The sequence below is a fragment of the Phasianus colchicus genome, chromosome 21 (assembly GCF_987193195.1).
Source record: "Phasianus colchicus chromosome 21, bPhaCol1.hap1.1, whole genome shotgun sequence".
NCBI classification, from domain to species: domain Eukaryota; kingdom Metazoa; phylum Chordata; class Aves; order Galliformes; family Phasianidae; genus Phasianus; species Phasianus colchicus.
The window spans coordinates 5,633,007-5,660,806 of record NC_143456.1 but is presented as its reverse complement, the minus strand read 5'-3'; the positions used below and the strand labels follow the sequence as shown (position 1 = coordinate 5,660,806).

Below are 27,800 nucleotides of genomic sequence, written 5' to 3'. Positions count from 1 at the left end.
TCTGAACATGAAACCTGGAAGTTAGAAGCAGCCTCAGTGAATTTAAGGACTAAATTTTTCTATTTTCATATCAAAAACTACAGAAACTCCCAATTCTGGATTGGTTGAACTTTTAAAGTACTCGCAGGAATACATAGCAACAATTTGCTTAAGTATAGCTAATGTGTTCCAATTTATAATCTCTCTTCTTAAGCTTTCAGAACACACTGCTAATACTGAGAATTAAACCTCAACATAACAAAGATGTATTACCATTCTAATCCCATTTTGCAGATGTAGGACTAGCAACAAGGACTAACAGCTTTGTTTAAACTACTACCATGGAAGCTCTGCTGTGGATATTCTCATGAACAGAATCATACCTGGGGTGGGAAAGGTCCTAAGAGAAAAATCAAGAACAAACTTCTCTGACTCTCATACTCTAAGCAGCAGTTTCCCATCAATGCATCAGGAATGGTTTTATGTGGTTCCATTTCTGTTAATTTCAGTGCATGTTCAATGCAACATTACTCTGCTTGAGAACGTATCTCACAGTGACTTTGTTCTCATCCAAAGTGAGACTGAATTCACTGGTGCAGGAAAACAACTCTGGGCAAAGTAAAAACAAAATTGGTCTTCTTGTGCACTCATAGCTAAACTGCTCATGCTCACACTGTTAAATGTGAAAGTGAATCAGAATCACAAACATTGTTTGCACACCCAGGATATTCCTGAATGATCTGTTTAAAAAGATATTTTAAGAAACATTTTATCAAGATCTACTTAGTCTTTTTTTTTTCCCATAGCATAGGTGTGAATGTAATACAAAGTGGCAGTGTGACAGCAATTCTGAAAGCTAACAGGTGGAGACACACTGGATACGTTAAGATCACATCAAATTCTCATCAAAATGCAGCTGCCACAGAACACACAGAGTTCTGAGTGTCACTGCAGGTTCCTTTTCCACTACAGCTAGAGATACTGCAGATGTTCCAGCTTTTCACAGTGTGGCACATGCCCTTCTTTGACCGGTCAGCAAACAGAAAAGATTATAGTTGTTTTCCTTTAGCATGTGTTCTTACATAATTGTTAGGCCTGCTTCTGTGACTCCACCCTCTCTGTTACGAAAGAGATTGTATTTCTTCTGGAAATGCCAGTTTTTTTCCAAGTGTTCTAATGCAGTCTGGAGGCACCGAGATCTCATGAAAATGCCATTTTCCCTTTTGACTTCTTTTTTGTCCATTTGCATCTCAACTTTCATCCCACCTCTTTCCCTTTGTCTCTTTTCTTACACCTCCAGCTTTTTCTTTGTTCGCTGCTTTCTCTCTTTTCAATTTTCTTCCTTTCATCTTTTCCCCACTATATTTTATTATCAAACCTGTTGAAATGTTTGCTGCATGGATACTTTTCCAGCATGGAAATAATAGAATAGAAATAGATTTCCTATTTGAAATACAATGGTTGAGTGTGCAGAGATTTTCTACCCAACTTTTTTTCACATAGAGATAGAACTCATAATTATTAGTTGTGGGAATTTCTTTTTTCTTACCATCTCATAAAAGCATTGATGCATCTAAGCAATCAGATGGTCTGTGTTTCAGAGTAACTGAATCTCTCCCATCCACAGCGGCCCGTAACATTCTGGAATTAAAAACTGTTATTACTTCACTAAATCCTTTAGAGATTTGCCCATGGAGAAGTTTTGCAGAACTTCAATTCTCTTTCCTCACATTTCCAGATGACACCTACCTGTAGATAAGAATCACAGAATATCTTGAGTTGGAGACCAACAAGGACCATCGAGTCCTGCTCCTGGCTTCATATAGGACCACTCAAAAATCAGACCGCATGACTGAAAGTATTGTTCAGACTCTTTTTGAGCTCCAGTGGCTCAGTGCTGTGACCACAGCCCTGGAAGCCTGTTGCAATGCCTGACCGCCCTCTCAGTGAAGAACCTCTTCCTGATAACCAACCTGAATCTCCCCTGTTGCAGCTTCATTGGATCATTGAGCCCAACTCCTGAGTTCACGCAGGGCAACATAAGAGTTAAACCATATAGCTAGGTGTCCAAACACTTGAACACCTAAAGGCTTGAGGCCAAGCCATGACCACTTTGCTGGCCACATGAACTACTGTGTATGTCCTTATTTCCCTTGCAAAGTTACCTGGAGGTAATTCTAGGCAGTTGCCTGGTCAATGCCATGGCAGGATGGCCTAGTGAAAATTCTGAAAACAAAGAAAGGAGCAGACCCTCCTCTACCTGTACCTCCCTTACTCCTGTGGCCTGTTGCTCAATCACAACTAGCCTTGCCTTATGCTCTCATTTACATTTAGGCCTGGGAAAAAAATTTCACAAGTCACTGAATTTGGCATGTTAGTGTTTGGAGTGGCATTTGCTAACCTCTACAGGTGATGGTCAACCCTGGAGCTTTGCCGACCAAAGCAGAATAACTTTATTTTACTCCAAGCTAACAACCTTTAACTCCTAATATTTGTTTTTCTCACGAGCAAGACTCCCTGCAATAGCTGAAACTTCCCCAAATGTTCTCCTCTTTGATCCAGTACGAATTTCACCATTTTACAGTTGATCACAAGGTCTCCAACTTGTGTGATGATACATTTGCCACAAATGAGTCTGCATCTTCTAGGGCTCAGTGCCTACCTTCAGTTGAACGTGGAAGGATTTTGGCAAGTCATACGCCAAGGGAGATCAGGAACTATTGCTCTGTTCTGCATTTCAAAAACACAGTTCTTCCCTTACAATATGTCATTTTTAGGCATTATAAACCATAGCCTAAAACTCTTTTGGAAGAGTCATTGTGTAGAACAAAAAGAAAACAGAGTTAATTCCAGCCACAGTTTTGTGTATGTATCCACTGAAATGAGGCTCACAGCAGTGTTTCCATCCCTGTAAGGAATATTTAGAGGAGAATTAAATATGAGAAATGGGGTAGCAGGGAGAAGGAAAAGTTAATGTCTCCTCCTTTCTCCTCCCAGTGTGTGCCTAACTATAACATTTTTATCAGATTAAAATTGTGAAGACATTTCCAAAAATATATTTCAAGTTCTCACCAAGGAATCGCATAACAGTGCTGTCACCACACAGCCATATTGCATCATAATATGGTAATGTTGCAGTGCAGCCTCAGGTTAACATGAGGCAATGTGACTGCTTTGCATAATAAGGAATCAGTGTTGGAATAACATGACGCAAATGTCACACAGCAGTGATGCAACAAGTTTGTCCAGTAGAGCAAATCCTGAAAATTGGCACCAAACCCATGGCTAAATTCTTTATAATTTCCAGTAAGCTGGAAAAAAAATAAATGACATGCTATTTAAAAAATGTTAGTGCATAAGTAGATGCAAATGGCTGCCAAGCCCTGCCCTGAAGTCAAAGCCCTCCTGCTCAGGAAGTTCAAAATCTTCCACTGAAAGTACAGAACTGTGCTGTGGAGTCAATGTCAAGCCAAGGCTAATGCAAAGTAAACTTGGAATTCATGTTTCACGTGTCCACCTGCTGCCAGGTCTTAGCTCAGAACCAGTCTCCGTCCAAGGGAACACGTGTCACTAAAGAGATTGCTTTCTCTTATGTCATGTTGATGGCCCATAATAGTTTTTCCTATATGTAGAGTGCTATAAATGCAGCAAATAATTCTCTCGTGCATGAAGCTTCTAAGGTGAGATCAGTTTTACAATGTCTGTGCAGGGAACAGCTCCAATGCACCAAGAACAGAGACCTGTCAAACTATGGGCTGAGTGATATCTGCTCTCCAAATCTCACTCACACCTGCAAGACAAAGGAACATTAAGAAAGAAACAGCATCACCTTGGCAGTCTTGTGCAAAAGCCACAAATGAGAGCCATGTTCAGACCACAAAACTCAAGAATAGCTAGAAGACCCTTTTAAGCAGTCCTGTTTCATGGCTTTGTCTTTAATCTGTCACATGACTTGCTGTCTTTTGTTTCTTTCTTTTCCATATTTAACACTGGTATCTACCTGGTAAACTGAGATTAACTTACAAATGTGGTTCTTAGCTCTACACAACAGGTTTCTCTCCTAAGGTTCAGTTGCTTAATTGTGGACTTTTATTTTACCTTTCAGTGAGGGACTGAGACAGCAGTTAGCTCGGTTTGATCCCAAGTTTCTAAACAGTAGTTAATGCATTGGTCCTTGGTTAAGCAGTGTGTTCTAATGTTGATTTGTGCACCTAAGAAATTAATAAAAATGAAACTTCTGGGAGCTAGCCCAGCAATAACAGTGCAGATTGAACAGCAGCTTTTAATCTGAACACCCCGAAGCACTTGGACAACCACTTCTGCCCTATGGCAGGAAAAAGACCATCATCTACAACCAGGCCTAGTGGGAATAAAAGCAAAGGCTTCTATTTGCTGCTTTGACTGTTAGCTATTGAGCTGTGACCTCTCAGTAGGCACACAGAAACTTCAGGAAACAGCACTGATGCTTACCATTGATGATCCCTAGATGACTCCTGTCTGATGGTGAGCTACTTCAGTACTGTTCAGCTCCAAGGCTCTTCCACAGCAAGATATGTAGCAATCAGTGAGTATCTTTTGTGTGCAAAGGATGAAGTTGGACAAAAAAGGAAAAAAAAAAGTTTTGTGGAAACTTGTGCATGTAAGAGCTCTCATCATGAAAACTCACACAATATATAGGAGAAAAATAAATTAGGTTGAGCAAGAATAAATCAATATGACACGCTGTTAAAATTATTTCTCCTCTAACCCAGAAAAAAAGAAAGAATCTGCCACCCAGGTCAATTATACATGAAGTCTGCGTGTAATCTAGGAGATCAGAAGAGAGAATCAAACTGAACTTCAACAAAAATCTGGAAATGGAATAGATAGAAAGTTGTGCCTAACTGTACAGATTGGTAAATAGTGAGGTCCACACAGCAATCCCTTATGAAAGCATAAAGCACAAGATTGGTAGGGTTAACTAAAAATATTCTGAATAACACCTTGAGCTTCTCACCTGCAGAAGTGCTCAACACCTTCAAGTGAACAGATGTAAAAAGGTAGAAAATAAACTTTTGTCAGGTATTGTTATGGAAAAAGTGGTTGTGGGCTTTGGGAACTTCACTGAACCCCTTAAGGTATCACCACGTTATATTAATCAAGACAGAAAAGGAGTGGAATCTTCATGATTTATGGACTACCGCTCACTGATATGTTTAAGGGGCAACTAATGTGATACAGCACATGGGATCTGATGAGAAATCAATATCCATCCGAGTAGCTGAGGCAAGAAAAGAGAATTTTGAGTCATGCACAATAGTTGGCAATCTGATGGTTCAGCAAATGCCAAGTATTACAGCCTTGAACCCATAATGAACATCAATGGGCTGAACCTGCTGAGAGCAAATCAGCAGCTGTCCACAGCTCCACAGCCCACCTATAACGTAAATTGAACATCAGCAGGCAGCAACAGCAGAGAGCAAATCAGCAGCCGAGCCAGACCTCCACCACTGCTCGCACTTTGATAAAAGCTGGCTAGGAGGCTGTGCTCGACCCTTCTCGCCACGACCAGATCAGTCGCTCCAATGGCTCAAGACGGAGTCCTGTACTGTGACTCACAGAAAGAATGTATCTTATCTTCTTACAGTAAGAAGGTTCCTAAAAGGATGGCGTCCCTTTTGGAGATGAAAGAAATCTTCCGCAACGCTGACGCAGTATGCTTTGATGTGGACAGTACAGTCATCAGGGAAGAAGGCATCGATGAGCTTGCAAAGTTCTGCGGAGTTGGAGATGCTGTTGCAGAGATGTATGTATATTTGCTATTTTCTTCACATGAACAGTGGTTAAAAGTAAGCATGGATGAGGTTGAGCATAATGAAATACTCTATTTTTTAAAAAATTGTGCAGCCACTCAACAAGACTATACTAAAATTTTCTGAAGTACGTTTCTTTGGCATACCACCATGAGGTGTCATTGTTAAACCAGACTAAGTTCTAGTATAGCCTTACATGAGATGGAGGAGAGGAAACAACTCTCTTCACCTCTTTGAGGCTGATGTTTCCACTGAAACTTGCAGCAAAAGTCCTCATAATTTCAGAGACATCAGTCAGCCTGCAGTTTAGGAACAGTGTTTCCAGTGGTTCACATTGCACTCACAGAGAGAATCAATTTTCCTTTGTGCCACTGGGTCTTACAAGAGTCTGATTTGTGGAGCTCTTCCACCAGTGATTACTACCAACCTTTTCATTGTACCAATCTTGTCCTCTACAACATAGGTAGCAAGGTATAACTAGAACTAATGAGCTCTTAACTTATTCCTTGACACTGCTGTTAAACTAAGTCCCTGGGAGAAGCCTCAACTTGTTAAGTGTCACTGATCTGTTGTGTTTGGATCTCAATCAGGACCCGCAGAGCTATGGGTGGCACTGTGACATTCAAAGCAGCTTTAACGGCACGACTAGGACTCATACGGCCCTCCTATGAACAAGTGCAAAAGTTAATATCTGACAATCCACCTCAGCTAACACCAGGAATACGGTAAGAAAAAACTGAAATAGACTAATGGATAAGTTATTCAGATTGTTTCAAAAAACTGAAAATGTTTCCTTTACTATGGATTCTGGCCATAGCTGTAAATCTAAATTTTTTTTGGCACATACAGTATGTTTAAGGCAACACTGTGCTTATATTTTCTCCTTTAAATGAAGCACATGCTCAGCTTTTTCTGTAGAAGGCATAGCTAGATGTAACCACAAAGGGAACATTGTTTCTGTGTTTAGAATCACATGATTTTCCTTTTCACTCCTTCCCTTTCTTCCTCCCTCCCTGGGTAGCCTCTTTTAAGCCTCCACTTTGCTTTCCAGTATTTAGCATTTCTCCTGTTACTACTATCACTTCTACTGCTTAGATCACTGTATGCTGATCTTCCTGTCTGTACAGCCAGCTTTTGTAAAACTTTTAATTGCCCTTAAGTCCCATTGACATTAATCGGGTCTGAAAACTTTTCATTCTGTAATTCTTCTGGTGCCTTCTATTACACAGAATATTTGGGTAAGCAATTTTGAGTTAGACAATGTTTGCACTTCGTACACTTTAAGCCCACTTCTGCATTTTTGTGCAGTGGTTTTTATGTCCTCTACATTCTATGCTCTTTTTCAGTACCAAAGATTATTTTTTTCCTTGCTATTAGCTTCAGAAAATTATCTGTACTGGATCTGGTCTCGTTTGTTCAGGGGAATAAACATGAACAATATGAAAGTGTAAAAGAAAACATTTCTAAGCAGTGCTTGTTTCTGGGCAACTAAATACCTGTTTGCCTCTAGATGGTTTTGCTCAGCTCTTTTCCAGCACAAACTTGCAAAGAAAAGATAGAAAAATTTCTAGGAGCAGATTAGGATGGAGCTAGAAAGCAGCACACACCCTAAGTAAAGTGGATTAACAAAATATATGGATGGCCTTGTTTAGAAAATATGTATTTTGGCTTTCTTGGTATTCCTTTACACACCTAGATGCTGCGTGGCGTTCACACTTGGTGACTTTCTTTCTTCCCAGGGAGCTGGTGAACAGGCTTCATCAACGAGGGGTACAGGTCTTCCTGGTCTCTGGGGGGTTTCAGAGCATCGTGGAGCATGTGGCCTTACAGCTGAACATTCCAACAGCAAATGTTTTTGCAAACAGGCTGAAGTTTTACTTTAATGGTAAGATTCCCCTAACTAGCTATTTTCTCTATTAATTAGTGCCATTTTTTTTTGTGTTTAAACAGTCAGATATTGTGCTACAGATATTGTCCAGACTAAACTGCCTTGTTACCAATCCAGCCAGCTCCAAAACCAACTCCGTCTCCAAGTTGGAAAATTACAAGACTTCCCCCAAAAACACAAGTTTAGGTCATTTTTCAGATAAATGAAATAGAGCAGTACTTTTAAATTGCAACTTGTGCCAAAGTTAAAAAGCATTACAGTTGCTGACAGCAGAATTTCATTCTCTCTCACTCTTTCAAGTTTAAAGAGCTTATTACACTTACCTGCTTTCAGAAGCAAACTTCACTTTCAGTGAGTTTGAGGTATGTATGGTGACCAACGAACTTAACTTTAGTGCAGCTGCTCTGGACTTTAAGCTAGTGTAATCAAGCAGAACTGTGGTTAGTGTGGTTGGTTCTTACTTAGTGTTTTATACACTGTTTATACATCATACTGGATGTGGCTTTTCAAATATTTAGACCAGAATGACTGGATCAGAGTGACTGGGAATGGATTTGACACACTACCATACAGGGTTTCTAATTTGTCCCCTACCATTTCTGCTCACAGCCCACTGAAGACTTAGGTAAAATACTGATTTTTATGCTTACCTTCTGATTATTTCTTCAGGATGCTAATTGTGAAGCTTACAGGACTGCATGTAATTAGCTGCATTCTGAAGAAAACACCATAGGCATTTATCTTTCTGCACTGACATGAAAATATGCTGTGTGTCTCACTCATCCTTCTACTGTTCTAGGAGAATATGCAGGATTTGATGAAACACAACCAACAGCTGAATCAGGGGGGAAAGGAAAGGTTATCACTCATCTGAAAGAACAGTTCCACTTTAAGAAAGTAGTTATGATTGGAGATGGAGCTACAGACATGGAAGCCTGTCCTCCTGCTGTAAGTATTTAAAAAGTGCAGCTTAAATTCCTTATAGGACTTCAAGTAAGAGCTGCAGCACTTCAGGGATCTGTGTAGGCAGTTTCCTCTAGAAAAGCTGCATCATGCAATGTCTGGTTTCTCTCATCTGAAACTCAGTAAATGTTCCACTCTCTAAGCCAGGGTGCTGGCTTTGTCCAAGAGAACTGCATAAAGTCTAACAACTTGTTGCAAATCAAGCTGATATCATGTCTGCCTTTTCCACCTACATTGCCAGTGTTTGCCTCCACACAGGGCCCTGTACAGAGGTTCACTATCAAGATTCCACTTCTAAATGCTAATAAATGGTGCTAAGCATGAAGATCTGACATAGATCTGATGCAACATTTACTTGATACTAGCCTAGCAACAGGATTCATCTCAATGCAAAGTGATGATACCTTTGAAGATAGCCCTATCTCAGGGATGAAATAAAAATAGCTAACTAGAAAAATAGCTTTTATAAGTGGTCATTTCAGAGATGAGAGATCCTAATTGTGTCTCATCTCTACAAAAAAAATACCCCAGTGCCCCTGGTTTGCCAATGTTGGGGGCAGATATCCTTGTACAAAGGAACAAACTCTGAGGGCTGTTGCTGATGTGACTTATGGCAGCAGGTCCCTTAGCATTAAATATGTGCGTGATCAAAGGAGCTTACTATTTGCTTAATATTTTCTACCCGAATGCAAAAATGCAGCAGTGGAAATTTTAAACATTATTTTCACTGCAGTTGGTTTTGTAAAATCTAGAAAGATGACTGTTCATGGTTAATGATTGAAATCATGGTTAATGTTTACTTCTGGTATCTATCAAATGAGGTAAACAGAGTTAAGATAAACAGAATAGGGATAACTGCGAGATGCTGCATGCATGTTCAGAATGTTAACTCATTCTTGAATAGTAAGGCTCTATGTTGCATCACAGCCATATCAGATTTTCAGTACAAATCTCAGATCTGGACAATCTGGAAGTTACTGTTGCTGTTGAAACAAAACTCTAATAACCAAAGCGGCATGAAATTACATGTTAATGAAGTTCCTGTTCTTAAATATGGAAATGAACATGCCAAGTAAAATAGGGGAAGAGGTGGGGAAGAACACTGTAATTTTAAAATACAATCTTACAAACAAATTCAATTGCTGAAATGCTTCATACCTTAAACAGGACTGCAATAATATACGTGCTCATTCTTTGTGTTTTGAAGGACTGCTTCATTGGATTTGGAGGAAATGTAATCAGAAAGCAAGTAAAGGAGAAAGCCAAATGGTACATTACTCACTTTGATGAACTGCTAAAGGAGCTGGAAGAACGATAAATTATACAGTAAAATAATATATTTAACAGCTGTAAGACAACTATAAAATGCAATTAAACATATATTTGTTTGCAAAGTTGTGTTCTGGATTTTCTAATGATTCTGAGTGTTGGGTACTTTTCTTACATGAAATGCCTGTTGCAAATGGTACCATGCTAATCAAATAACTTGCAATGAAAATATAAAGATCTTTTGAAAACATCTTCTCCAAAGTGGAAAGGTCAGTTGATTATTCACTCAGAAGTGAAGACCCAAGGTAAGTATCAATAAGTTAATAACACTTTAATGGACTGGCCCCTGGTTAATATTGTGTACCTATTGCTGCAAAACCACTGAAGCAAATACCTCTATCTAGTTGGGGTAGCAAAAGAAAAATGAGGTGGCCACCAAAAGAAATTTGTTTAATCAACAATAATATAATCTAGGAGGTAAATAGTTTCCATTCCAAAGAATCTCCAAACTAGATTAAACAGTGAACATTCAGTAATGTTTCCTACCTATATAACTCTGATTTCATTAAAATATGGTTTACAGGAGAACCTGAGGTGTAGTCTCTTACCCAACATCATTGTTACTCAACTTCTAGAGTCTAAAAGACATGAGATGCATACAAATCCAAGGCATATGCAATATTCATCAGTATCCCAGAAGCATATTTTAAGGCAATTGATGCTTCACCTACCTCATTAAAACACTTACAAGCAAACTCTCAAATTGTAGTTTTGTCGGATGGTAACACTGTTTACTTAAGTGTTTTATTTATTTAACAATCTCTTCTCTGTCAACCTATAACTGGATGGAAGCTGACTCACCTATCTTTACAAAATGCCTACTGATTAAGAAAACAGTGGGAAACTTACCTGGTCTCTTTTTTTGCCTCAAGTGTGGATCAACCACCTTCAAACTGTTTGTGCCAGAAGTCTAACCTGTTCTAAACAAGTATTTAACTGAGGTTTCAGCTAATGAATCCTTGTTTCTTAAGAGTCTGTCTTCTATTGCTACAGTTCTGATCTTAGCGAGACCTTATGCAGAACTCACTTGATAAATTGTGCTTTTTTTGTCAGCAAATCCCTGATATCTCTTGTGTGTCTTTTTAACTAGCACTGCTGACACATGATAGTACTTTTATTTCCCCAACTTATAAGAATCTCATCTGAGATAATGTAAAAAGCTTTACTAATGGCAAAATGAAAGATATGTCTTCCACTTCCATCCACATAATAACATCACAGGAGAAAGATGGGCTGATATGACATAACTTGTCCTGGGGACAGAACCCTCTATGCAGGCTCATATATCCTGTGTGCTTACAAATAAACCTGAAACTGAAGATCACTCTGAATGCTGTCACTCTTAGGTTCACCTCTTCCAACCCACCAAACATTTTATAGATTGGTAGATTAAAAAGTGACGTGCTTACCTTCCAGAGCCTCACACTGTCTCCACAAGATAACCACTACTGGTTTGCACAACTTGCACAAACTTTTCTTAATTTAATATGATTAAATCAAGGTGAAGTGATTCTGTCCAATTATGTAAGCACCACCAGCAATTAAAACAAATACTTGTTTTGCCCATTTTACTACATCATTAGGAAAGACAGATGGGGAAAGGGGAGAAACGGAGTCATGGATAGTGATGAATGACAGCTCTCAGTAATGCCATCTCAAGCTTTGGGCAAAAAGCAGAGGCAGTAAGTTACAAACACTATTTCAACACTAGGAAAGCAGAATGATAAAAAAAAAAAAACCAAAACCAAAAACCAAACAGAAACAAATAGATACAGTTATACTGAATATTTGTATTTAGTTTAAACATCTCCACAAAAGACAAGACAGCCAATAACTGGGAGGCTGCTCACCAGAACTCTTCTGGAAGTATTAAACATCATCTCTTTTGAATTCTTCCTGAGAAGAATCTCAGCCAGCTCCAGGGGCAGCCCATGTACAATCATGCTTTTGTTTAGGCAAGAGTGCATGGGTAGAACAAGTGTAAACTCCTGCTCTTATTCAGCTCATTTCTATACAATTCTACAGTTACGAAGCAAAGAAGTGTTTCTGTTTGTTGCAGTTTTCTATTGAATTAAAAACACCTAGCTACTTGGCTATAGTTACAGGCCCTGATCCTACAAACATTATGACATGCTTCAAGTGTATGTAATTCCACTAACGCCACAGTCAGCAGACGGCGGTACGTGAGGCTTTGTGCCACAGAGATGTTAACATTCACAACAGTACCTCCTGCCAGTGTGACTGCTATGGAAACACAGCATTATGCCAATGATTTCACAAGAGCTCTTTAGGTCTGACTGTTTAGAAAAAAGTAACACCCCCTCCAGTTGGCCAGCAGCAGGCCCTACCTCCTAGAGCAGGAGGAGTGGAAAGATTGGTTAGTTTAGTGAGCAGCTTTTGTTTGTAAAATACTGGAAAACTAAAACAAAACTAAGAGAGAATAAAGCAGCATGAGGCTACTTTCAATATTACAACCAAGCTACTGGTTTATTTGACCATAACCCATCATAGAGAGCTGGAGAGTAGTATAGGTTATGAGGCAGATAACCATTTTGTCTTCAAGTGTGTCTCCTGACTAAGAGCTATGGGGAAGTATATTGCTTCATATAAAACGTTTTATTTCTATGTGATTATTCACAAGACAGAGTTGCTTTTAGTTATACCTTCAATTTCCATGAGGGGACTTTTTAAGAACAATTTGTCATCTTTCTAGGAAGACTACAGGACCACTAAAACTTCAGTTTGTATCTTCATTACAGTGCTATAACTGGATCAGAAATTAGCAATTACCAGAAACTCTCACAGGCATTACTCCCTGCTTTCCAATCACTGGAAAGTGACTTCAGTTCTGAATTCTACTCTCTAAGAAACGTCAATATTCTGTGAGCCAAAGGAAGAAAGCAAAGGGGGCCATGACAGTAAGAGGAAAAAAATCACAATAATGTTCATAACAGGAGAAAGCCAACTTCAAAAAAGACTCAGGCAACAGTAAGTAAGGAAAGACTGTCATTATTATTCAGCATGTTCAGGTTTGTGAGTTTATCTCACATAGTTATCCGTAACTAAAGTAGCAGGAAGTCATGCCTCTCCAGTGATGGACAGAGCATGAGTTTGTAGCACAGGACAGCATGTACATTCATAATGTGTTGCAATACTACCCAGAATTCTGATCTTAGATAACACAAAGACTCAGGAGGCTTGTGCCATATGCAGAACATCCCGTTATTCCTCACATATTTGACTCATGCAAAATTTAATGGGCCTTAAAATAGCAAGAGTTATGCCCAGCTATATTTAATTCCTAGTGTTCCTGGCTGAAGGTGAGAAATGTGGATTGCAAAAGAATCCACAAAATCCTTTAACTCCAAAAATGTATAAATGTAAAAAATAAATCCTTTCTCTGTCACCAAGATGGTTGGTTATGAGGGTTGGATTACCTGGTGAACCCTCTAGGAATAAGAAAAAAGAGAGGATACTGGGAGAAATAACAAGGACCGCAAACTGATGGGTTTTTTTTTTTGTTGTTTGTTTGCTTGCTTTTTGTAGCTAAAAGTAGCTTCAGAAGTCTGGAAAAATCCCAAATGATAGCACTGATCTCATAACTCAGCTGAAGTGATGTATGTGGCACATTAACCATGCCAAGCTGAGAACTTTAATACAGTAGAGAAGTTTTACTCAGTAAAATCCCATAATCAGCTGACAACATAACACAGAAAGCAAATATAAAACCAAACATGAATCAGATCAAATGTTGATTCTGTCCAAGAAGAAGGTAAGAGTGTCGTGTGTTTTACGTGAGAAAAAGGAAGAAATTAGAACTGAAAAAGTAAACATAACTTATGGAGAAAATGAAAAGGAGAAATATTTTGTATTTATCACCGTAGCACTTAAAACATTTAAGAAAAGGGCATATAATGGCAATATTGTAAATTAATTTTGGAGAAAGAGAGCTGAATACCGAGAAATGCTGTCCCTGACACAGGGAAGTGATACTGGAAGTGACTGACTCACTAAGCTGTAATGTGTTCTATGCAATTATTGAAACTGTTCATCAGAAACACTGCAAGATGAGAGAAAAGACAGGTGGTGCAATACGTATATGGTGCCAGTAATATGTGAAAATTAAAAGGATTTTATTGACTGATGTTTTTCCTCAAACTCACTGAAATGTACAAATTGGACATTCAGTAACTGATTTGTACATTCTCTGTGTTACACTGATTCTTGTAGCCACTTTGAAGAGAGAACATTATTTTCACTGACAGGATGTTCACATCATCGCAGACATTAAAAGTGTTGATATTTTCTAGTTTAAAAGTGAAATCAAAATAGAACTGGACATAATGGTACGTTGCTCTATGCCAATCCTATTGACTCAACATGCGTCAGTTTCACACATTAATTCTTAAGCACCTACTGTACAGTTAGTGAAACACCTGACCAAGCATACGTCTGAAGTCATGACTGCTTATTAAATAAAACCCCTTTTCCTAGATTTCTGAGTTATATCTAGAGATAAATGTATTTCACTGAAGTTGATTCTCTGCAGAATGTTCAGACAATCATGTCAGTATCTCTTTGAAAACAGTGGGTCATACTTTTTAAAAAGGCTCTAAACAATTTCACAAAATTAATTCCAGATGTTGATATCTAGAAAAACGTGTAGTTAGGTTTCAACAAGCTTCAACGTCCTTGTGAAACAGAATGCCCTATTCTCTGTCTGCAAGCTATCACGTGACAGACAATATTACCCTCAATTAGTAACCGTCTGTTCATAAATTTAGAGCTACTTTACTGATTTCAGCCCAGCTAGAAAGTTAGGTGAACTGCCTGAGGGTTTCAAAGCTCCTGATTTCAGAACTTCCCCATTTGTTTTTGCAATCTGCAGCCATTATAAATGCTACACAAAGGCCACTGCAACTATAACACTCCATTCTATTGCTGCTGTGAACACTGGGCATTTTCTGTCCAGGAGGAGATATTAAATACCATACGCCATACTTAACCTGAGGAGTTTCTTTACATTAACCAACCTTTTAGCTACGGTCCTGTATTTCTTTTTTTCCTGGTACAATCCCAAGAGCAAAAGGTCATTAGGTTCTGAAGAAAAGAGGTCTCCTTTATAAGCTCAATACAGTACTTTTATATTTTTGACTATGATATACCATGTATACCATAAATTAATTAAGACAAATACTTGTCACTTTATCTATGTAGGCACAAATAATTCAATGACTTTACTGAAGTGGAGAAATCTTCAATGGTATCATGATTCTGGACTCCATTTCCTGAATAAGGGGCACTGGAAAAAAAAAAAAAAAAAAAAAGAGATAGGGTTTAATTTCACTGACAGAGACCATCAACAGTTCTGCATGCTCAGTTCCAACAGATACGACTGCCTTCAAATTACCCCCCAGCTTGTGCATGCCAAATCAACAGTAACCACCAACAGTCCCGTAACTGAAGCGCGGTCATTCTGAGAAACTTCTGTTTTTTTTCATGTAATTTGTCTGCTTCTTTGAATCAAAAGATATCTTACATTTTTTCTGGTATATTTTCTTTGAAAAAAAGCTCACGGAACTAAAATCTGAGATTTTTAGCATACTTCTCTGAGTTCTGTAATGAAAGCTATCTTTGATCTGAGCGATCTCCAGGTATCAGTTCCAAAGTCTAATTTTCCATCTCAAAGGAATGTATTTAACAAGTCTCCAGTACTTAAGTGAAATATTAGAGGTAATAATTTAATATACAGATACATTTTACTGTTGGCTTCCTAGATTGTTGGACACAATTTAAGCATTTACATAAATCTGCTCCTCTTCTGTAGAGGCATTTGAAATGAAAATTTACTATTAACAATAGAATTTTTTTACCAATTATGCAAGGCCTCCAAAGTTTGTACAGTCAATTGCAAAACTCCTTTTACAGCTTAGTGAAATGTCCCTCCTTAGAGCAGCAAAACTGAACACACATACATAACACAGAGATGCAAAACTTTTTATCATTGAATAATGTAATGAAGAATAAAAATGATGGCCTGCAGAAAGGTCTGCCTCCAGCATTCCAAAGGAGTTAATATGTTACCTGTGTAATAGACTAGTTCATCCCAGCCAGGTTTATGCCACGCAGCATTCCTTATATCTTCTCTGGTCTGGAGATCTTTGTAAGCTGGCAAGAGACAACAGCGAGCACAAAGCTTCTAAGTAACTCCTTTTCCTTCTATGTCTGTACAGCTACCTTAAAGGTATTCTAGTTTGTGTTATTAGAAGACTACAAACTAAGATGTTCTCCACAAAAAGGAAACCAATGCAAATAGAAGGAACTGGGGAGGAGAGAGAAATGTACTCTGCAAAAGCTACATTATGTAAGTACTGTGTGGTTGGAGTGTTTTGGGTGGGGATGGGTAAACAGTCATCAGCATTCATTTCTGTAAAAAATGGCCAAAAAAACTAATCTGCGTATTGATTGTAGTTTTTAAATGCAATAAAGGCTATCAGAGGCAGCATGAGAAAGCTTAATGAGGTGGGGAGAAATGTCTTAAAATAGATAAGGGAGATAATGCAACAGAGTTCTACATGGGTGGTGGGGATCACATTTCAAAAGCTGGAATACAATATTCTGAATTGTCAAGATCTGAAGTTAATACTGCATGTTTTCTAAAATAAACATTAGACAATAAGTTTCTTCAAGGCAAAATAATCCTAGAGTAGAAGGAACCTAAGCATCAGTAGAAATTAACAAGTGGAGTGAGTCACAACGTTGTACTGCTATAATGTAAATCACTGCTTGACTTCCCTTCTTTTAAATATGATATGTGTGATGCTTCAAACTAAGCTGTAAAAATCTGACTTCAGCATAAATGGGGATGGAAAAAAGAGAGGACAGGATCTGAGCTGTCATGCTTATATTATTGAAAGCAAACAAGTAGATAGGAAAAGCCCTACAGAAACTTGACAGAAACAAGACAAAGCATAAAATGTTCAGTTCTGCTTGTTTCTGTCAAAAATAAAGTTGTCTATGCAAAAATACAGAAAATCAATATAGCTGATGTAAAAGAAAATACTCGTTAAGACATTCCTCTGGCTTTTGTAACAACTTTGTCCCCTGGGCAAAGTCAACAGTCTGTTAGAGGCTGACTGAGTGAGAAAAAAAACAGTTAAAATAAACAAATTTACCCCAAAGGTGATGAACCATATACAGCTGTCCAATTTGTGAGAAAAATCCTCCAACTGCTTCGTTACTATCTTGTCGGAAACGAATTGCACGGGCCCTACAGAAGAGAGGAGGAGTCTTTAAGAACAACAGACCTGGTAGCAAATGAATGATAATTGAAAAGAAAGCAGATGTGAATAGAATCCCAAACGTTAAACAGCATTTACTGTACACTTTCTCAATTAAAAATGAGGAAAAAAACCTAAACCTGTTGATTTCTAGCACTAAGTAGTTAAAAGATGCCTACATCTTGTTAGAACGTGTTAAAATTTGAGGCCTTGGTTTCATCAGACTGTGCATTAATCACTGTCTTCAAGATTAGATCCATTAAGATGATAACTGCTTGAACAGTATTCAGCTCTCAAACTAAAACCTTGGGCTTCTGTCACCTTGCCTTTGTCACACCCATTTACCACAGATTTTCTGGTTGCAGAATATAGCTTTTTTTCCTCACATGGATCTCTGTCTTGTGACAGTTTGTGATTTGTTGTGTGAACAAGATCAATATCTTTGAAAATTATAAATCTGTTTCACCTTCTAAAACAGACTGGTACTATTGTAGATATGCCTATTATGTAAAAATTTGAAATTCAATTTAATGGAAAATTACTGTAATAAAATAAATTATACCAATGACAATGGCTAAACTAGAAATCCAAGTCCTCACCTTTGTCAAAATAATTGAAAATACTCCATAGTTAGTTAACTGTCAATCACAAGAACTGCACGAACTTACTGAGTATGAACTGAAAGAAACTTACTGTTGAATAAGTCAAAATTAGAAGCATACACTCAAGAGGACACCATCTCAAATGTTTTTAACCTATATGCTAGAATACAAATGTGCTGCTCAAAAGGTTTTCAAGAAGCAACTTAGCTTTTAAAGATTGAAAGAGTCAAGACTTATAATACCTGAAAGAAAAATAAGTCAACTTCTACTGGTGCTGAAGTTGTGGAAGAAGGACACACTCTTAAGAAGTTAAAAGCATCCTTCAATGAGCAGTGCTTTCTACTCAAAATAAATTATTTCTTATTTCTACTATATGATATTGAACTAAAAGGCTTATGTAAAAGAAAACCAAACCACTCAGCCCACAGCACTGTTTGCATAAAGAATTCCTTTTCCTTTCCTCAAAGGATAAACTGAGGGTCAAAGAACTATTTTACAAGTTGCCTGAGAACAGAAGCAGACCATTAACTGGGTGCCTGAAATGCTTCAGTACCATTCTGTCACTTCCACTTCATAACTTTTAAACACACATCTCTCAAAGACAAAAACAAAAGTGCTAAGGCAGTACTTACCAGTAATTTCCCCACTCAATCATAGTTCCAGGCTACAAGAACAAAACAGACTGTTAAGACTGTAGCTTAAAGAAAACTGCAGTATTTTGATGGTACTCACATTTACATATGGAAAACACTAATAATAAAAGCACTTCCTTCAAGTGATAAGCGTATTATAATCATCTATAATTACTCAATTTACTTACTATATGAGTTCTTAGTCATTTTCCAGAAGTTTCCCTCAAATTAAAACACAGGATTTCCAGCCCTTCACAGGAGACATCAGTATCTCGTTGGAGCCTGCCTCCATTTCAGACCCCACACTTTGAGAGCAACAATGACTCAGCCATCAGCTTTGATAAGAACCAGGTTTTTAAGACAAGGCCTGTTTTCCATCCGCATTGTATAAACACTCTTTGAACATTTTATGACATCATATAGCTTAAAAAACAAAAAAACCTGAAACTTACTCTAAGTTGATAGGATCTCAGTTCATAAATATTCGGCCCCTCTCTGGGAACAGGTTCATTCCAGAAGCTGAATTCCAGCAGTAATTGGTTCTTGCGAGACAGAAGCATGTTACCTCTTTCTTTGCGAAACTCTGTGAACTCCTTAAAAACAATGTGGTCATTGTCAAACTGTATATTATGTTTCAACAACAAAAAAAAACCCACAGTATATCCCCTACAGTGGTTTAGATTTTTCAATACTATACCGAGGTTTTGGACACTGAAATCCTTTAAATTGCAAAGGCATCCAAATTCCCCTGGCATCTCTGAAAACTTCAGCTGGCATTTTAATAGAGCATCTGAGAATCTCTAACGTTAAGACTCAATATTTCTGAATCTGGATCTCTTCCAATCTGTTTCTAAGCTTGCACAGAAGGTGATAAGTAAAAGCAGGTGTCCAAACGTGCACTGTTTTGCTCTATTCTACATTCTTTTCTTTAACCACCTGTAGCAAAATCCAAGAGTTTTACCTTATTTTGACGGAGTTTACTCATGACCTCATTGAGAGCTGGATAGCCTCCCTCATACCTCCATAGGTGAACTGAAACAGAAAAAGGAAGTATTTTCATGGACTTTGTGTGCAAACAGCAAAACTTATGGAATATCACAGTACAAAATGCTTTTCATAGAGCAGAATTATACAATAACATAAGTCACGTAACAGGTTTAAACAAGATTTTCATTAAAGAAAGCACTGCACATTTGAACATTTTAACAGAATCATCTGCTTTTTGGAAAGCGCTCTTTCAAAAATTGTACAGTTTAATCTGAAAATAAGAGGAAGATTTCTAAGAGGAGGTTTTGTTGCCATGCTAGTAAAGTGTGATGACTTTACATGACCGTAATTTAAAATGAGATTCAACTGAAGGGGCTGACTTAATTCATAAAGATCTTTTAAAACTATTTCATCTAAGAGCAAGGGAGTAGTAAACTTTTTAGTTCAGCCAGTTACTCAAGCAAAAAGAGCATAAGAAACTTTCAGCAGGACACCAAAAAATGATGCAAGTGTTATTTTTGTGGTAAATGTTAAATTAAAAAAGCATACGAGAATTTATCTAAATGTGCTACAATTGTTACATTTTTGTTAGGATTTTCTCCATTACAACATAAAAATTTCAGAATAGGTATTTGCATTTGACAGTCTTTTCAAAGTATTCTCTCCTTAACAAGGCTCTAATAAATCCTAACTAAATTTATTTAGAAGCACTTAATAAAGCAAGGCAACAATAATTCAACTCAGAGAGTCAGAAAAGCAATTTGCTCTCCTACCCAGAAGTCCTGAGCCTTTTCCAGGAGAGCGAACTTGAGACTAATGTATAAAGCACTTCAATACGACAGCAGATTCATCCAGTATGCCTGCTTCTATTGCCTAATCCCCAGGGCAAATTTGATATATCCAGACAGTATTAACACAGCCTGAGTACAAGTACTCAACAAGAAAAAAAAACCCCATAATCTGCTTTATTATACTGCCAGAACTGTTGCAATAACATTTTCAAACCAAGCTATGGATGCAATTACAGATATAGCCTGTGTTAATACATTACAAAAACAATGAATGAGATTTGGCTAAGCATTTTCATTTCGATTATTGCCCACTTTCCCTTCAACTTTTAAGAATTCTTTCTCAGATATTGTTTGGTTTATCTACAGTCATTTCCTCACATTTGTGCAGTGTCAATATTCCAATATGCTGTGAATGCAGGAAAATTTACTGGGTGTATTGAAATACTGAAACACAGAACAGCTTGGGTTGAAAGATCATCTAGTTCCAACCACCCTGCTGTGTACAGGCTTCCTGGATAACAAAGCAGTGACACTGACACTAGCACAGCTCTAACCACAGAGCTTCTACCACAAAACAAGCATTGGCACACCACTCTGTACGTGGTTTCCCATTCTTTCCTTTTCCCAGAGCCCAGGAAATTGTTCAGGTTTTCTTTCTGCACAAGTCTCTTTGCAGTTACCTCTGTAGCAGCTCTTCAGTGCTTTCTAGTTCAATGTATTTTCAATCTGCATTGTTAGGTGGTATCCTTATAAGAACATGAACAGAAAACCCCCAGTAAAGATTTAGATTATTGTGAGTTTACAATGCAATCCTTTTTTCAGATGGCATTATGATTTGCATTTCATTATCATATAGCAGTTGCAGTATGAAAGTCTGAGTAAAGCTTTTTAATTTTTTTTTGGCTTATAAGCCAAAACACTGTCTCTGTAAGCCTTTGGCTTAAGTATTCAGGAACACAATCCGTGCCTGCAAAATATTACAGGAGCAAATTTGACCAGGGTTTCTCCAATTGTTAATCTACCACCTGGAAAACAGGAAAGTATTAACGAGAGGACAAGCTTTAGGAATTAAAAGCTTCACTGTCAAACTCAACAAGACAAAAAGCAAGCACTGCAAATGTTAATACGACTACCGATAACCGATACACACACATCCTCACTGTATACATTGCTAAAGGTTTACTGTCAACAGAGATGATTTAAAGAGAAGAAACCTGCCAAGCACACGTTTCACTTGTATGGTTTTACATTCTGTTGTACTTCTATCTCCTACCAGCCTGATCTTGCTCTCCGTACCACGTGTTCCAAGTCCCCACCAGTGCACATGGGTAGTGTTTTTCTTCATGAATCTTTGGCAGCACCTCTTGACTTGAAAACAAGGAATACAGACACTATGTTGCATTTCCTTCAGGGAGGCTACAGTTGATATGTATAACAAATCACCACACGTTTATCATTATGGTACGAAAATTCACAAGCTCTACGTTTCAGAAGAGAAAGCTGAAATACAAGAATCTGCTTTGCGAGGGGAAAGATAGCTACAGCTCTACATAAAAATAAGGTGAGTGCTACTATTTCTTACACTGTATGACAAATGCACACCATGGTAGAACACTCTGGATGCAATGAATTATGTGATAACACCTGGGTTATCCAACACATTAGGGAAATAAACATCAGGATGTCTCACAGAAAGCACAGCCTGGCTACACGGGTGATTTGCTTTAGGAAAACGTTTTCTTTATCAACACAATACACAACAGTAGAAAAGGACAGTTTTTCTTCTTTACCAGCAACAATGTTATTAAAAAAATTAATTAATAAAATTAGTTAATAAAAACAACTGTTTTGATTGATCAAATGAAGACTGTGCTCAATACTATGCTGCCTTACTGCTTTCTCCATGGCTTCAGAAAGCAGATATAGTTTGAGGCAACTTATCATTGAAGCACGTGATGAAACTGCCATGAAAACATGACTAACACCAGATTTCTGTTTGACTATTTCCAGTAATGGCAGTGCTTTTTCAAACTTTAAAAGGTGACTTACGTTTACATTGGGAAATTAAGTTTTCCTTAACCTTAACTTGGTTAAGTCAGCTTTCACTGCACTGAATAATGATGAATGTCTATTGGGCTGGTTGAACTTTGCCTTTTAATATTTTCCCCTGAATAATTACTACTCTTACTCTGCAGCAAACAGGCAGTATTTCTGCAAGGTATCAAATAGTAGGAAGTAGGCTGGTCTTGTCCTGACAGTCAGAATATGCAAGTTTTCCTCTTGGTTCTACCACTGACTTTCTTGATGTCCCACAACAAACCTTATTACCAATTTATATTTCAATATTTCTCATTACAGTGGAAATTATACAGTAGAAAACTTTCCAATGATGTTTTCAGTCACTATCAATTTGGTTTTGCAAAGCATAACAAGATCTTAGAGAGGCAGCTTTAAGCAGGAACATTAATTACTACAATAATCATTAAAGATATTTCTCCAAATTATATTAAAAAAAGACACGGTATGTTGTCATTCATAGAAAACCATCTTTTTCCTTTTAAAAAGGAAAACTACTTCTTCAGAAGGGGATCCTTAACCACAGTGATTCATGAAGTGTTCTCCTAATTGCCTTTGTTATGTTCTCCCTTTATGAACACATGCTGACTAATCTTTATAAGGAATTTACTTGTCCATGCTTGATTTAGGGGGAGGAAGGAGGGAAGTTCAGAAGGTTAAAAATACCTTCTGTTATAAAATTATTCTACTGGATTTGTCCAACTGTACAATAAGGAAAACAGGTTTGGGTTATCTAGACCCATTTCAAAGCTTAATATGGCTAAGTCAGACAATGTTGGACAAAGAACTTCTGTTGAGGACATAAATAAGGAGGTATGAACTTCCTTACTCTCCAGCCCAACTCGTGTCTCAGTCAATACACCACTGCTAAAAAACTGGTGCCACTGTACTGAGAATGTTTTATTTCACTGACAATGTGATCAAGGACAGTAGGAAACCCTGCTGTTTCCAAACAAGGGAACTCTACTACTTTTCCAAATTATACAATTCAGTTCCTTATATACAATTATATAATTCAGTTCCTTAAAAACACAACTGTTCTGCCTCCAATGGAGTCATCATGTATGGAGGACAGGGCTAATACTTTTCTAATTTGGTTCTTAAATTAGTAAATTTTAAATGTTACTCTTCACGCATTTTAGAAAGCTGTGACTTTCTGGATAACTAATAAGAGCACTGCTCTCTCTGGAAGTTATCACCCCAACACACAGGTCCTATCCAAAGACTTGTTTAGCTCTTTAAAGTAGATCTCAGTAATGTAAGTTTGTAGAAGGAAGACAGAGATGATCTGAGGAAAAATCAAATCCTGCATTTTCAAAATTTCCTTCAAACCATTCTTTAACATTGGCATGCAGCTTTACTTACCAGTGATCTCTCTCTTTCCTTCCTATATGAAGACAATAACACCTCCAGCAAGTTCCTACATGGCAGCTGGAGTTGGGGGGGCATACTAGCATATAAGGATCTAACTGCTACTGTAAAACTAAGGGTGGGAAGGAAGCTATTGCAACAAACTTCACCTGTGTTTGCACAAAAGGCATCACCCTGAACTGCAGATTAGAAAATGACACTTCCAAAAGGGAAAGTAAGGGATGACCTGAGTCAAGTACCTTTTGCCATATTTCTCCAAGAGTAACATCTATTTACCATCATACCCTGAAAGCAAAAGCTGAATTTGTCCACCTCCCCGCTAATACTTATCGCATTTGCCAATTTTTAGAATGCTTGTGGTCAAATCAACATGTGTAAGATGTGAAAACATAACATGCACACTTACCAAAGCTTGTTGTAGGCCTCTAGGCATTCTGGTTTTACATTGTGAACTGAAACAACAACATCAGATGAGAAATGCAGGAATGGAACAGAGAAATGGTAACGTTAAATGTAAGAATATCACTCACTCTGTAGTTTATACAGACTGCTGGTCTCTCTTTTGGCTAGAAGGTTGGAGTGAGCATCTTTCCTTGGATCGACTTTGCGAACAAATAGCGATTTTAACCAACTGTCTTCACGAGGTCTGCTAGCTGAAGATACCATCCCCCTACATATCAACAAGTACATTACACTGTCACTGAGCACGTCTTGAAAATGCCCATAATGCAGGGAAGATGGGCACAATCAAGTATAATACAAACAAAATTAAAACAGTTACATCCAGCTCTGTTCCTCAATCTTTCCACTGAGTCACTTGGCAGCAAGCTAAAGGCAGCTCTTTTCACACTGGGAGTTACCTCCTCACAAACCATTTCATGTGATACAGAGCTGAACACTTAAGCATGCACTCTCTACTCTCATTCTCTGTAAGCAAATGGGTAAGAAATGGGTAGGTAGCTGCTTTTGTTGTCTTTTTATATTCTTTTTAATGAAGCATATTTACCCAAGGTCTGTCTTGATGTATACAGACAGGAGTGAAAAAGAGCTAGAAGTGGCATAAGAAAAAATTTGTACAGCGTAAATAGGAAAGTAAGTGCCATATGTTCCTATGTTTGCTTAAATACAGCTCTGGAAAGGAAAAGTTAAATGACACACCTATTGTATTTAACTGAATCTTTATGCCCCCAATCTTGAACACTCTTTCTTCTTTCTCAAAAGAAGCACTTCCCTCAGTTCACCCCTTTTTGATGCAGTTTCTGCTGAAACACTGAACTATTTCTCTGAAATACTAAGAAAGTGGCAGCACAGCTGGAAATTTAAACCATTTTCTATCTCAGAAGTCAACTTTATACCCTGCACCACTGACTATGAGATCCAGATGACAGGTTTCCATCTTCAGATACAAATCTCTCTTCCAGTATCAAAACTTTCTGACAATTCCTCAAAGAAAAAAAAAAATAGGAGAAGAAAATATCAACTTCTTTTGGTGCAAAAAAATCTCAAAGAACACAATTGTCTGTATTGCACAAAAGCAATTCACACCAGCAGCACTCCTCAACAAATAACATTCGAAAACTAATGAACTGGGATATCCTGTGGGAGCAGAATGGATGAACTGAGAAGTATTTTATAGCAGAGAAATAGTAAGTACCAAAACAACCACAGCCAAGACAATATTCAATGCTAAGAAATAATTGGTAAGTATTTTGTTTTTATTTATTGAAGACAGTGCTTTATTTGACCCTAGAAAATCATACAAGCACATTCCTGTGCATTCATTCCTGAGTACAAGCATTCAAAGGAGCATTCCATGATACAGCTGTTGGCAGAGAAGGGTGGTGCAGGAGAAGAGGTTTCACTCATCTCAACTGAGGGAGGAGGGAGGCACAGCACAGCTGTGTTTTACACCTGCACCAGGTGCCACAGGAAGGTACCACGCCTCGGCTGAGGCCATGCTGGAGAGCCCATCTAATAAAGGCTTGCCTTTTTACAGCTCCTGTACAGTAAGCACTCACTGGACACAGAACTGGGCTCCAGGAGGTAGGACTCCATTTCAGCCCTGCAGTGCTTGTTCTTTCATCTACAGGGAGATCGGCACACTGCTGACATATTCTCCTCTAATTTCTAAATGCAATCAGCAAACTAATATTCAGAGCATTCTTCTGCGAGGAATGAAATAAGTACTTCAGGTGTTTATGCAATCTCTTACTCAGAAATTGTGAAGTTCCTTATCAACAATGACTAACAAATCCCAACTAGCCATCTAAATGTTCACTTTACTTACAATAAAGAATGGTAACAGCTGAAGTTGATTAAAACAGACACTCTGTGTCCCATCTGAGATGCTACAGCCTTAATTTTCACCACCACATCCCCTGAGATACACATCTGGGGTCCATCTGGACACCCACAAACCACGGTGCTCTGAGCTGAATGCCAGGGACTAAACGACAGACTTGTTGTAAGCATCAAAACTAATCCACCACCCAAAAGATTCACTTTTAAAATAACATTATGCTCCACAGCATGATAAAATCTGTTCCAAGTAAAACACTGGATCCAAATTACCTGAATACCGCTAATGAAATTAGAGGTAGATGCACAGAATGAATACGTTTGCACTATATATATATATATATATATAGGGAATTACAATCGCACTTCACAACTTTTTATTTTCTGGGAATAATGCTCATTAAAGAGTTTTCATGCAACCTTTTAGGGCACTGTTTAACACTGCTAGCAAACGCTTATCCTACAAATGTTATCTAAAGGCTCAGATTTCTTGCTACAAAAATGGGCTGTGACCACAGGAGGAGAACAACGAACAGCGTGGCCGTGTTAAATTAACAGTGCTGTGAGGACATTCCCATCTGCCTTAACTTCTGCGTTAGCATAAACTGGGTAGAGTGGGAGGTATCAGGTCAAATATTTAGATTCTGTAGTAATCAATGTCTGCCTGGAAGAGAAAGAAAAACAGCTGGTCTGTAACGGACAGGTTTTCACTTGTGCTCTATACAGATGTCAAAGCTGATGTTAACCTCGAGAAGTTCAACCCGCTCACAACCAAAGCGTGCACCTGCTTCAGAGAGCTGCCGGCAGCGCCGATCCCGTTCCAACCGCGAGGCAGCACCGCGCTCCGCCTCAGCCCGCCGCGCTCACCGACGACGCCCGCCGCGCACCGCGGGGCGGCGCCACAGCCCGGCGGCTGGGGGCGCTGAGCGCGGGCGGCCGCGGCGCGGGACGGCAGCCGGACGGGGGATGCGCCGCCGCCCCGCCGGCCGCGATCCCGACTCGTAATGGGGTGGGTGCCCGCGATCCCCACCCCTGGGCGGACTCGGGGGCCGGCCTCGCCGCCCGTGACCTTGAGGGACGCCCCGGCGGCCGCACTCCCCGCCCCACGGAAGGCGGCGGGCCCGGCTCCGGCCCTTCAGCCGCGGCGCGAGAGGGGCGCCATTTCCAGGCGGGAGAGGGGAGCTGCGCTGTGTGCGTGTGGGGGGCGGGGGGATATCCGCGCGGACGGCGGCCGCTCCCTCTCCCGCCTCGCTCGCCCGCCCGCCTCGCCGCCCTCAGAGCTCACCTGAGGGCCAGGCCGCCGCCGGGCGGGATACGCGGCACGGCGCCCGCTCCCGCCGGGCTCCACCGCAGCAGCACTCTCGCCGCCATCTTGCTCCGGCCGCCTCCCTCCTGGGCCGGCGCTGTAGCGCCGCCGCCGGCCGAGGGGGGCGCAAACGGCGCCGGGGCGCGGGGGGTCCTCCAGCCACGCCCCGGTGGCAGCCGCAGTGCGCATGCGCGGAAGCCCGGCCCTCACCGCCAGCCGTGGTTTGGGGGCGAGGCCGAAATCCCCCGAAACGGCGGGTCGGGCTGAACGGTTTGCCTGCCCGTGCTGGGGGTGGAGCTGCACGCTGTATATTCACCTGAGTACGAGTCGGAGCACAGATTTCCTTCCACTTAGATGCGGGCTTTAGCCAGCCAGCTGTAATTACTGATTTATATATTAATGACTGATTTATATATCAACCATTTCTACAAACAGATCAACAACAGAACCTACAGCCCCAGATTAAAGATGCCTTCCCAAAGTCAGAGACTGTATTCTTATCAGCT

The 27,800-nt window shown here is 39.3% G+C and overlaps 2 protein-coding genes across 2 annotated transcripts; one reads left to right on the top strand and one right to left on the bottom strand.

Moving 5' to 3' along the window:
* The first annotated feature begins 5,605 nt into the window (after positions 1 to 5,605).
* PSPH (phosphoserine phosphatase) lies at positions 5,606 to 9,984 on the top strand. The gene is made up of 5 exons (XM_031591770.2): positions 5,606 to 5,764; positions 6,362 to 6,496; positions 7,511 to 7,656; positions 8,459 to 8,607; positions 9,830 to 9,984. Exons 1-5 carry the CDS (start codon positions 5,625 to 5,627, stop codon positions 9,938 to 9,940), a joined length of 681 nt encoding a protein of 226 aa, XP_031447630.2. The 5' UTR covers positions 5,606 to 5,624; the 3' UTR covers positions 9,941 to 9,984.
* A 4,079-nt stretch (positions 9,985 to 14,063) lies between these two features.
* NIPSNAP2 (nipsnap homolog 2) lies at positions 14,064 to 27,427 on the bottom strand. Its single transcript, XM_031591767.2, has 10 exons — positions 27,274 to 27,427; positions 24,221 to 24,360; positions 24,097 to 24,142; positions 21,517 to 21,611; positions 19,427 to 19,497; positions 18,918 to 19,058; positions 18,466 to 18,497; positions 17,127 to 17,221; positions 16,036 to 16,119; positions 14,064 to 15,253 (listed from the first exon to the last, which is right to left on the bottom strand). Exons 1-10 carry the CDS (start codon positions 27,357 to 27,359, stop codon positions 15,189 to 15,191), a joined length of 855 nt encoding a protein of 284 aa, XP_031447627.1. The 5' UTR covers positions 27,360 to 27,427; the 3' UTR covers positions 14,064 to 15,188.
* Positions 27,428 to 27,800: the final 373 nt, after the last annotated feature.

Coding starts and splice junctions, on each gene's coding strand:
- NIPSNAP2 (XM_031591767.2), bottom strand. CDS start 27,359: ATGGCGGCGAGAGTGCTGCTGCGGTGGAGCCCGGCGGGAGCGGGCGCC. Junction 21,612..24,096: donor GAGGCCTACAACAAGCTTTG/GTAAGTGTGCAT, acceptor CTTGTTTTCAAG/TCAAGAGGTGCTGCCAAAGA. Junction 19,498..21,516: donor CGGAGAGCAAGATCAGGCTG/GTAGGAGATAGA, acceptor TTTCTGTTTCAG/TTCACCTATGGAGGTATGAG.
- PSPH (XM_031591770.2), top strand. CDS start 5,625: ATGGCGTCCCTTTTGGAGATGAAAGAAATCTTCCGCAACGCTGACGCA. Junction 6,497..7,510: donor CAGCTAACACCAGGAATACG/GTAAGAAAAAAC, acceptor CTTTCTTCCCAG/GGAGCTGGTGAACAGGCTTC. Junction 8,608..9,829: donor TGGAAGCCTGTCCTCCTGCT/GTAAGTATTTAA, acceptor TGTGTTTTGAAG/GACTGCTTCATTGGATTTGG.